The sequence below is a fragment of the Conger conger genome, chromosome 9 (genome assembly GCF_963514075.1).
Source record: "Conger conger chromosome 9, fConCon1.1, whole genome shotgun sequence".
NCBI classification, from domain to species: domain Eukaryota; kingdom Metazoa; phylum Chordata; class Actinopteri; order Anguilliformes; family Congridae; genus Conger; species Conger conger.
Window position 1 is genome coordinate 39,600,445 of NC_083768.1, and position 12,317 is coordinate 39,612,761.

At 40.7% G+C, this 12,317-nt stretch overlaps 2 protein-coding genes across 2 annotated transcripts in view; one reads left to right on the forward strand and one right to left on the reverse strand.

Moving 5' to 3' along the window:
* Positions 1 to 4,065, reverse strand: part of LOC133137240 (sodium/potassium-transporting ATPase subunit beta-1-interacting protein 3-like) — a 36,432-nt gene extending 32,367 nt beyond the window's left edge. Inside the window, exon 1 of the mRNA XM_061255378.1 lies at positions 3,756 to 4,065. Coding sequence (XP_061111362.1) covers positions 3,756 to 3,809 — 54 coding nt within the window. The 5' untranslated portion in view covers positions 3,810 to 4,065. The remainder of the gene's footprint in view (positions 1 to 3,755) is intronic.
* Positions 4,066 to 9,472: 5,407 nt separating this feature from the next.
* Positions 9,473 to 12,317, forward strand: part of asph (aspartate beta-hydroxylase) — a 24,515-nt gene continuing 21,670 nt past the window's right edge. The window contains exon 1 of the mRNA XM_061253937.1: positions 9,473 to 9,648. Coding sequence (XP_061109921.1) covers positions 9,609 to 9,648 — 40 coding nt within the window. The 5' untranslated portion in view covers positions 9,473 to 9,608. The remainder of the gene's footprint in view (positions 9,649 to 12,317) is intronic.

Genomic DNA, 12,317 nt, shown 5'->3' on the forward strand with positions numbered 1-12,317 from the left:
CCACTCATGACTTCTGTTGACTCTAATTTGCAAGACAAGAATGTATCGCGGTGTTACAGAAAGAGTAAACCTCTGAGAAAAAAAAAGTCCAGCGAAAATGGGCTCTCACTTCAAAGCTACAACAGCGAGAGTGAGAGCCGCTGGAGGAGGAGTACTCACAGGGATGTAGCTGCTAATACACGCTGTCTGAAGTATCTGGAAATCAATAAAGGGGGATCGAAAAAACAGCAACCTGGGCCGAACATGAAGAAGGGCGTGTACAGTATGAATGTTTATTCGTTGAATACCTTTACATTGTTATTGTACGGGTGCCCTAGCTACCAGGGGCATTATTCCTGTGAGGGCCTTTCTTAACAGGGCAATTCTGCAGCTGTCCACCACAGCCTGTACTGGCACAGTCCAGCTTGGGTACCAGACTATGGCCACTAATGTGGTACACTAATACACTGCAGCTCAATGCCTCAACAGGATGAGCAGCCTCGCCATCCATTAATGTCAGCTTTTCATTTCATTTTCATTTCATCCCCCTTTCATCTCCCCAATTTGCTCTTTGAAAAAGAAAGTACTGAGTCCATAGTCCTTCCGAATGACTGATGCGTTGAGACGTCTACACCGAGGTTCCTCAACGCAAGTAATAATAACAATAAATAATCCTTACCCTGCTTTCACACATAGTGGTGTATGCAATGTCCCTGCACAGCTTCTGAATTATGAAAGGCTTTTTGAGTTGACAGACCAGGCTAAACACATTAACGATTAAACCCTTCTTTTCATGTTCTTTTTTTCAAGGATAAACACTTGCCGAAGAGGAAAGGCTGGTTGAGTGTTTATTTATTTATAATTGTATTTACAGTCCCTTCCACATCATCTCTTGCTGTGAAGCCACAGAGCTACCAGAGAGAGATACTGTTAATGATTTTAATTGAATGTCTTCATTTCCTTTTTGACGTCTTGAGGTTATTATCTAATGAAACCCAAGGAAAATGTCCACTTTACTGGAACAGTGAAGTCACTCTGACTCTACTGCATGGGTTATGTACCAATATAGCAGTCGCATCACTGCTGTCATAAAAAATGAATAATGTCAGCCATGACAACACAACGTAAAGACAACCACAAGCGACTGCATTGCAAATCGCCTTTGTGCAACTGCTCCCTGGAGGGTATTGAAAATTGCGGAAAGATTCATCGCAAGCCATTTCATTGCATCACCGTTCCTTACCGACTTTTTCTTGCTAATCAAATTCTCTAATTCGCAGCATTAAATTACATTGGCATAAAATTTTCATAATGGTAACAATCCTCCTGATGCATTTTGGGATACATCAAATTCCCAAAGGGGTTCTACAGTGAACAGAACCAACAACCTGGTGAAATGCATTTGTTCTAACCTCTCTACCACCTTTCAGGGCCAGATTAGAGGAGAACAGACCACCAACACAACAGTAGTCTTCATATCACCTGGGAAACCTCACAGTGCAACTCACTGGGTGGGAGTGAAAGTGTTACACCAACTGTGCCAAAGCAGATTTTACTCTGATAGAGTACACATGATCCCTGTTGCACTTGTGCACTAGAGTTGAATTAACACTGGATATTTTACTGTACAGGCGGAGAGCCACTTGACCCCTAGGGCAGTACATTTAAGGGTCAGGGCCCTGGGTAAAATAGATTAGAGAAGGGCAAATGTCAAATGAAAAATAAATCACGCAACTGACACTATTATTATTATTTAACGTTGAGACCCATGTACATAGGTTCTTTATCCACAACAACCCTGTATTTTGTATGGGTTATGTTCACCTTATTTAAACACTGTGTCACTGAATCCAGGCTGGTCTTCAACACTCCAATGGTTACTTCTACCACTGCTTGAACCTGAAAGCTGCTGAACACATTGACAGCTCTCTGACAGTATTCCTGGTGGCAGTGCAAAAGTAGGCTTTCGACTCATCATGTCCCCTTGTTCTGCTGACAGAACTCAACTGGAAATGTCAAGAGACCGTCTGCCAGCTGCATTGCCACCCTTTGTCCTTCCTGTGTCAAAGTGCTGAAGTTAAACAGGTGTGGGCTTCGACGAAAGACCTCCTGGGAAAATAACCCACCACACATTTTGATGTCGGTTAGACTTATAATCAACGTCGCTCATGATGATCGATATTATGTTGAATAGTGGCTCAGAAAAGAAAGGATGTTTTTTACAGGAGTAGTTTGAAGAAGAAAATAGTTATCTATTGTAGGTAGGATCTGTTAAAGGTGGTTGCGTCCTGACCCAAAGTCAATCAGCCTTATCGCCACAATGCAGGTCAAGAACTTGTTTGGGCACTCTACCCTCTCACCAAAATGGAACACCTCAAGTGCAAGACAGTTCTGTGATGGGGGTGCTAGAAGGGGCTGTACTGCTTAAACTGCACTCCTGACTCACTGTGGTCAATAAACATCCTGTGGCACTTGTTAATCCTGAAGTCCTGGTGCACTTCATCTGCTCACCTATCCACCCCCTACATCTGATTGGCTACTTAATCCCTTGCCTTCCCTGAGCTGTCATTGCAAACAAGAACTGGGTTCTCAAGTAACCTATTTTTCAAAGAATTGTTAGTGCCTCAAAGAAATTGTAAAATTTAATCAACCATTGGCCTACATTCAGTGAACATGAAAAGACTGAGAGAACGCTTTCTTTGTAACTTTGATATTTTTACATTCCATAGCAGAAAGCAATGGCCTTTCTTCTATATCTTTCTTATGATCTGTTGCCCAGAACAGGTCACAAAATAAATGTATAACACCATAAGATGTATGCTCAACAATGCCCTTTTGCCCTTAGTAGGCTGGTCGATTCTACTGCTTTGGCAAGATATCTTGATCCTGATCTGAATTACTTTTGTTACATTTAATGTTTTTAACATTAGATTTAGATGCCTTAGGTTTAATTATTCTTTACAATTTTTTTTTTTTTCTAGGGAAGGTGAACTAGATTTCTTAATGTACACTCAGTGATTGGGACTTTGACTGTGGAATGATTGCTGGTGCCAGACAGGGTGGTTGAGTATCTCAGAAACGGCTGATCTCCTGGGATTTTCACGCACAATTTTCTAGAGTTTGAAGAAAATGGTGCGAAAAACTAAATATATCCAGTGAGCAGAAACGCGTTGTTAATGAGAGAGGACAGAGGAGAAGGGACAGACTGGTCGAAGCTGACAGTAAGGTGACAAATAACCACGCATCATCAGAAGAACATCTCTGAACACACAACGTGTTAAACCTGTGGATAGGCTACAGCAGCAGAAGACTTAATAAGTCTAAAAAGTAAGTCTAATAAATAATATAGTGCTCATTGAGTGTATATTGTCACTGATAAAGTTTAGATGACACCGTTGCAATACTAACTGGTCCAATTAACGACTCTTTGTTGAGACTTTCATAATCGTAATTCCGTCACAGATTTGTGGACTAATGGTCAACTAAAATGATATCAATATAGAACGTCAAAGCAAGTGACTCCATGTAATAAAGTTAGGAGCAATGTAATTATCATGATTCATATTGCGATGCGTTTTCACTCGCCTTGTATAGTGTATCTTCCCGGAGAACTGGGCTGGTGGACAATTCTCTGGTATTTTTTGGCATCCCAGCCAAGCTCAGTCCACACTGTTTTGACTCCCACATAGCGGTACACTTAGGTTCCATGCCAGGAGAAACAGTGCAACAGCGCGGTGTATGCACACTCAACAAACAATATACAGCAGAGTACTCACCAGCTGTAAAACGCAGAGAAAGACCAATGTGCATCGCCCGCTGCAACAGCCCATTTTCCCTCACAAATGACAAGTAAAAACGTTCAATGGAGGAATGCACAGCCCGGTTGATAAAAAGCAGACGCGAAGAGCTCAGATCTTCAGGTATTACAAATACAACTTTTTACAGGCTCCATGTATGTGCCGCGCAACAAAAGCTGAAGTTAAACAAAAAAGTAAAAATTAAATCTCTTTGGAGCAGTGCTGATAATAAATCATGTCATTTCTACATGACGCTAAGAGGGTGTAGACTGTGTGGGTTTTCCCCCAATTAAAGCATGCGAACGACCTGTTCTCTGATCCAAGCTCAATTAGCCCAATATAACGGGAAGCGTGGGTTCCCAGAGAAACTTGAATGGTAGCATTGAGATTTTGGAGGCGCGCGCCTGCTGCCTTCGGTGGGCGTACCCAAAAACCCACGAGCACAATGGATTGGAAAAGGCTCGAGTGCCGCTGCGCTGTGGCAGAACAGCAGTCATCCCCTAACCGTTTCACTGTTTTCCATCGTTAATTTTACAATGCCGCATTGAAGCCTATGCGTCAGTTCGTAAGAATATTGATATTCCCTCCTTGAAACAGTGAACCCCAGATTCTATTACTTTACAGAGCCAACATTTCATCATAGCTACACGTGGGGTGCCGCACTTCAATGGGTGACAATCCGATTTAAACATTCCCACATATGTTCACAGAGAAGAGTAAAAACAACAGTCACGTCTATATACTATTGCATTAGCCTATGGTGTAATTACCCACAAATACTCTTATTCTTACATTTGCATTTCAACCAGCGCCAAGTAGACAAGTCTCATTTTAAAGGTTGAGTCGCCCTCTTGTGGTGAAATAGATAACATACACATTCGATTCTTATCCTCATTCGCTGACATCACGTTAAAAAATCTGGTGACTATAAACAAATACGCATCAAAAACACAAACAAACAACAACCAATGGCATTCTTTAAAAATGTCATGAGCTACATCTATCTCTAAATAAGATATATCACACACTGACAGCACAGATTCTGACAGAAGTTCTGTGATCAGGAGAAGACCCAATAGCGTTTTTGAAGGCAATAATGATTCAAACAAGAACTTTCCAGTATGATAGAAACAAACATGGTCATCCCACGTCTAACTGGAAACTCCACCTCACGACACAAAATTACATGTACAAAGCTGTGAAGATGATGGGACAAATCATGCACATCGTAATTTCTTGCAGTGTCACACAGCATTGACACTGAATGACAGAAGCACAGTCATACGCACAGTCACCAATCTTATCTGAGTGCATAGTATTTCAGTACAGCAGTGGAGTGTAATCCATCAGGATGAGTATTTGTAGAGGAGTCTAGGAAGTATATTCCTTGGACAATCGTCATTGTGTTTGTTCATCATGTAGCAGCAAAATTGGGCTGGGTTCAGCGTTATGAGTTTGTATGATACCCTATGTAAACATTATCATAACCATGCAGCAAGTGGATATGACTTAAGGTTCTATTTCCTGTCCCCATGGACACTTCAGTCACTTCCTTCACACTGTAAAGTGAAAAGCTTCACCAAGAACAAAGTGTTCACTAGGGGCTGAAGAGTGGGAGGAGCTTAAATGCTGCAGCCTTGTCAGTCAGAGCCCAAGGTTGTTTGTTATCTAAACCCGTAATAGCTTCACTTATCTGTGTGTCAGGCCTGGCAACATGTCTGGTGTAAACTGACAGAACTGATATGACTTGATAAAACCAATCATTCATCTTTAATCTTTATTTTATCCTTTACTTTTCTGTAATTTTCATTTTGCTATGACCTGAGCTAAGCAGCAAAGTTGCCCTAAGCTATCTAAAGGGGAACATAATTTTAGTATGTACTAGGCAAGAAGAAAAAATGTATACATTTGCATTTAAATGACAGTGTGAGTGATATCAACATGTAAACTGCACATACAGAATTCTAAACCCCAGTGAAGTAACTAAGTGTGTCCAAGGATGTTTGTTTATAAGAGCTTATAAATGTTTAAAAGTGCTTGGTAAGACTGTTGTTAAATACAATGATAAACAATAACTTGAGTGTAAGTTTTCTCTCTTCCCCTGCTTTCCATTGCTGTAGAAGGGGTGAGTTGCTCTAGTAATGTTGAAATCCTTGTGTGTAAAAGGCACTATATTCTCGTGGCTATGCCACGTGTAGAAAGTTTCATGCCAAGGACAGTTCTGTATGTTTGCAGACATTGGTTTCATCTCTCCTCTCACACACAGTGATGTGAGAAAGCCACATATGGTCTTACTCCTGCATGACCACATAGTCCAGAGCTCACCTCTTCCATGGAAAAGCACACATAAAATCAGCATGCTGTGCTATTGATTGTATCTGTGGCCCCACTGCATAGATGGCATATAACACACATAAAATCAACACACTGTGCTATCGATTGATCATGTAGAGGCATATAATGCAAGTATAGTTTTTTGCCTCCTGTCATGCAATCACTGTAGAGTGTGTAGCATCACAATATGTCTTTTTGTCTGTGTGTTTCTGTGTGCATATCCATATGCATGTGCGTGGTTTATTTTTTTACATGAGAGTACTAGTGATTTCAATGTTTTAAATGTATGATAACATAATTTCATCATTTTCAATGAAATGTGATTTTATAAATAAAGTTTACTGAATTAGTAAACTAATTAGATAGATTGTCTAGGAGGAAATAATGTTGCTGAAAGAAGGATTTTTTATGTGGGGAGACTTGATATTGAATTGAGATTGTGTTTGCAAAATTCTGCAAGTAAACGGTAGGGATGAATTTTGAAATGAATTTAGAGTATTCTTTCTGTACTTCTGTACAAAAACTTTTTAACAGGGCCTAAATCTGGAAAGTGATAACTCTCTTAGTCCACTTTGGATATAAGGTGACTGTATTTATCATCTAGAAATGTGGTGGATGTTCCCCACTATCACTGTAGTACATACAACAGTTCCTGCTAATGTAATATTCTTACATAGATAATACATTTAAACTGGGGGTGCTTGAGCCTGATGTGGTCTTAAAAGTGTCAGAATGTGTGAAGAGAAGTGTTTTTTGGGGGCATTTTCTCAGGAATCCTGCAGGGGGAAAAATGGGAGTTGGCAAACCTCAAGTGCTATTAGGAAAAGCTGTAACTCGTGTATCACCTCTTGAAAATGACTATGAAAATGCATTGCGTATTCTGAGTTTTACATTGAGAACTCAGGGAATCAAAGTGTCTAGGATAGGCAAGGATCTGTGTAGGCATGCAGGGGAATGGTCAGCTGGCCAGTTGTAGAGAGACAGGTTTGTGGAAATTTAACCAAACACCAGGATTGACACCCTTACCTTTTTGAAAAGTTCCACCTTTCCAGCGACCACAGCCAGTCGGGAGCTTGATTAAGCTGAGCTCCTCATTTGAAGCAGTCTCCCCATTGGAGTGTTTTGGGCTGGTTTCGCAGGCCCAAAATGAACACCAGGGAAAAAGAAAGTTGCTAAGGGCTATTTTCACTGACATAGATAGAGATAGTCTTAGACTAATCTCAGTGTCCAATGGAGATTCTCCACACAAAACTAGCCCTTTGTCCTTTGCACCCCCTACTGGCCGAACAATCCCTACTACAGGTTCCAGCAGCAACTTTGTTTTCCCAGGTGTTCTCCCATCCATGCACTAACCGAGCCCCACCCTGCTTAGGCATCAGTGTGTGAACAACATTTTGATTACGTATCTGACTAAAACTGCGTACACCCATTTTGTTTTGAAGGATCTGTGAAATTCTTTCACTTTTTCATCCAAGTGGAAAATAATGCAATTTAATCATGAGCTAGATAGATAGAGATAGATAGAGATAGAGAGATAGATAGATACTTTATTCATCCCGAGGGAAATTTTAGGTTTTATCATTTTAGGCTATATCATTGACAGAGGTTGACCAAGGGATTAGAGAGATGGTGAACTGATTCACATATCTAACCAGAAGGCCTGTCATTTTGGAGAGTGCCTGTTACTTCCTTTCAGCGCTTTATCAAATTAAAGAGCTGAAATGGGAAGCAACTGTCGATGCAAATGAGTGCACATAGCGGAGTGCCATCCAGTCATTTCTATAACGTAACTGGAAGAAATTTTGCATTGCATAAGTCACTTTTTTTCAATCTTTTATTTATTTTTTAAGTTAACCTGCAACTGTCCTTTTCAGGATTTTCTATGTATATTTACAGGAATTCAATTCAGTTTACTAAAGATCATCATCCACCACTCAGTGCTCTATATGGTGATTTTTAAGCACAACTTAAAAAGCAAGGCATGTATACTATCCAGGAGGGGGGTGTTGTGTAGCCATTTTGTAGTAGTCCCCCAAACACACAGACACATATACACACACACACACACACACACACTAACACAGACACATGCAGCTAGTGATAGATACATTTATATTATCATACAATTGAAGAGTCTGGTTCCAAAAGAAGATATCTTCATTTAAAAAAAGTGACACCCATGAATGCCTAACCCAAGCTAAACAAAAGTCTAGTATCTCTCTCTCTCTCTCTCTCTCTCTCTCTCTCTCTCTCTCTCTCTCTCTCTCTCTCTCTCTCTCTCTCTCTCTCTCTCTCTCTCTCTCTCTCTCTCTCTCTCTCTCTCTCTCTCTCTCTCTCTCTCTCTCTCTCTCTCTCTCTCTCTCTCTCTCTCTCTCTCTCATTCCATCCAAGTAATGAATCAGCTATACCGATTAAAACAGAACAGATCAAATCTCAAATCAGCCTCCTTGTGAGAAGGACCCCCTCCACAGTTATCTACGGCATTGTGCATTGTCTGTGATTATTCAGGACCAAGCTCCATGGCACCAGGGGGAGAGTCAGCAATTGAGTGGCGATTCACACCCCCTACTCCCCACCCCGGTTAAAGTTCACACTGTTCCGTGTATATTTGAACACTGCCATAGCCGTGGCAATGGTTTCTGTAGCACCCCCCAATCTTGGAGGGGGGGGGGGGGGTAGTCGTAATAGCTGTAATACCTGCTTTGAACTGTGCCCTACATATCTAGGGTACCAAATACTTTTAGAAATACACTAGTCACGGTCGACATTTCAAAGTTGTAGTGACACACTATTTAAGGGCGTGTTCAGATTATCCAAAATTCCGTTGATCCAAAACTAGATTTTTGACGTACCCTTTATTTACCAAACAATAACGTTATATACTAATTGCGCGTTCATGTATGCATGCGCGCGCCGCCTGTTCCAACGTATGATTGGAAATACTGTAATTTCTTACAAAATATTTTTTTTTTCTATAGATTTAAAGGCATCATGCTCTTGTGTACCAGTGCATTCAGGCTGAGAACAAAAGTTGCGCCAATAACAATGTTTCGCTCGTTTTCAACAACAAAAGGAGGAACCGACGCAGCCGCCATTGTTATGTAACCATTTCATGTGCACCAAAAAAATCTTTCTAAAGCCCCCATTGAGTTCTCGCGATGAACGCGACCTTCCATGTTGCCACGTTCCAACGCTGGAAAAAATATGGAGTAACGAGGCGGTTCTAACCTGCGGGTATCCACACGATTGAATAAGGCAACAGCCACTAACCAGTGATTGGTGGAACCTTTAGGTTTTCCCCGCCCACGACCTCTTCGTAAGGTTTGAACTGGGCGACTACAAAGTCACTCAAAAGTGGACGGGTTGCTATGGGCTTCGGTTTATGAGGGCATAGGGATTTGATTTTGCTGGGGGTTCGTTAGTGTAAGCTTTGAGGACGATTGCATCGAGTGAGTAGAATTTTTACCACTAACCTCCAAGTAAAAAGTTACACTCGCAATGGCTGCAAAGAAAAATCCGAGACACGCGGCGAAAAAAGGTAGGTATTTCACTTAAATATTTTCAGTGATGCATGCAACCTTCTGTTCTAGACTAGCTATTACTATTAGCTGGCTAGCTAGTTTCCACTGAGGGCCTATTAAAGTTAGCTAGCTGGCTAGCTATATCAGTTTTATGATAATTATTGTAAAAAGCAGCAATTCAAAGCCAACCGTGAGTCTGCTCTTCGATTCAGAACACAAAGTGCATCAAGCTAAATGTATAAATTATTCCGTAGTTCAAATCTCGGATACTGTAACTGTTTGCTAAATCATGTAGTTCGCAAACTGTGTCAGTGAAGAGCGGGATAACTACCTAACGTTACCTCTCAACGAACTAGAGGTTTGAAACAATGTTACACTCTCCATTGCATAAGTTGCTTGCAAACTGAAACTTTTCTACTTGTTGAAAACGGCAAATCGTTGGTCGTGCGATCTGTATCGCGAATGTTTTTATACTTTAACTCGTGTTGTGCTTGTTTCTGTTCGCAATCGTAGCCTACTGGTGCATATTTTATTCACTGATTAACGACGTTGGCTAATTGTATTAGACGGGGGAATTATGGGCTCGGGGCAAGCCTTTGTACGATCGCAGAATTCTATTGTTCAGACCGAGATGCTTATTAAAGAAACTGCTCAACATTGTAATCTTTATTGCTTATCAAGCTTACCGAGAGTTAATTCAGTAGAAACGTACTGCAAGCCTGCCTTAATGAGCTTACTAGCCAAACAAGTTTACTTTTTTCTTCCAGGGGTCACTCCCCTGGGCAGGAGAGGGTCCATTGCATTTTTTAAATCCTTTTCAGTCTAAATTCAGTGCTCACGTGTCAATATGGGATAGACTGGTGGGAGTGGTTACACGTGGCCCTTACGGAGTCCTCGCCCGAGACCGAGCGGAGAGAACCTCCAGCTACTTCAATAGCGCTTTTGGTGTGGGGCGATTGGCAGACAGTGGCGTTCAATAACTTGTATCGTTGAGAGCTACGCTACATAATGTTATTTCCAAGAGCAAAGTACTGTAACTTGGCTAACACTAGTATCAACACAACATTTGGACGGGTGTGATTATGTAATCAGGTGTAACACGAGGCAGTCTTACAACGCGCGCCCACCTCTAGCTTTGAACACGTATCTTTAAACCTTATGCTATGTTGAATTCGTAGGTTGGATGAATTCGAGAGCTGTAGCTTTTGAACAAAAGTTCAAAAGTTTTTTGTTTTTTTAGCAGTACAGATTCTGTTATCTAACATTTCCGTCAGAAAAAGCAGAAGTCATTGTTGTGTAGTGAAACAGTACCTGTATACTCGTAATATTGTTGCAATTTGTAGTAGATGTTTTGCTCGAACTTTTGTTAATGGCACATGCTGTTTAAAAGTGTACTGAAGTGCTAGTATGACCTTCAGATTTTCGAAATTGAATGAGAATGCACACTATTCCGCTGGCTTCATGATTATGAGATATTTGTTAATGGTTGTTGCCACTGAAAGGTTTTCCCTGTGGTTTCTGGTAATAAGATATTGGAAAACGGCATTGATTTGTTATTTGCTCAGTCTAGCTTTGGTACCATTTTCAATGAAGGAAGGTGACGTGTGGATCTAGATGGTAAATCAAGTAAGTGATGTGTTAATTTAACCCCGGGAGTTAAGGGGGGGGACCTCCCTGGAACCTTGGGGCCTGGTGTTTCAAAGATAAGACTCCACTCATTGCACCATTGAATGATAAATCCGACCCTCTGCACAGACCTGGAGATAAAGTTAATGCTGACTGGTCTTTATTTTCCAATATGTCAGAACGAAAAGTCATCCAGGGAGTTGTGTTGGGGGTTAGGCTTGATGAACCACAAAATGGCTTGAGTTGTGTGTTAATCAATGACTCCAATATTTAAAGTAATGATGGGGTCGCACTGAGCAAAGTCTATTGAAATACAATTGGCTGATGACTCACAACTCCACCCAAAGTAAGGCTTACTGTTATAAAGAGTAGGAGGTGTCTTACAGTGGCAGGTCTAAGCTTGGATCACACACAGCCATGCATGCATGCACACAAAGTTCTTATTAACAAAAGAAACCTGTTGATTTCTCAAATCATAGTACGAAAGCCCTTCAGTTTGTTTTAGGAACCCTGTGCACGCCCGAGCTGGAAGATTAGTTATAGCATTAATGCTATATATATTAAGCAGGTTGTTTCCTGAGCCCGTTTCCTGATCGGAGCAGATTGAGTTAGGAGTTTTCAGAGCATTAGTCAGCAGGCAAATGACATGCGTGTGCACGTTACAACTGAATGAATCAAAATGGAGATGTTAGGGATTGTGGGCAGTCTGGTTCAGTGCAGAGTTCACTCCGAAGGGAAAATGGCTCCTGATAAAATTGTCCCAGGTCACAAATCATCTTAAAACAAATCATATGCTTTAGGAATAGTTAAAGTGCCCATACTTGTCTATTGTTTCTTAACAGGACAACCATCTATCTGAAGGTACACTTACACTTAGCCTTGAAGTTATAGACTACATCTGATTGATCTGTTGCAATATGCTCTGTGCTGTTTTTTTTTTTTTTTAAATCTTTCTATTGAACTCAACTGTTATTTAGAAGGTGAACATTTGAATGCGTTTATTTTTTAAATGTATTTATATATATATATATATATATATATATATATATATATATATATA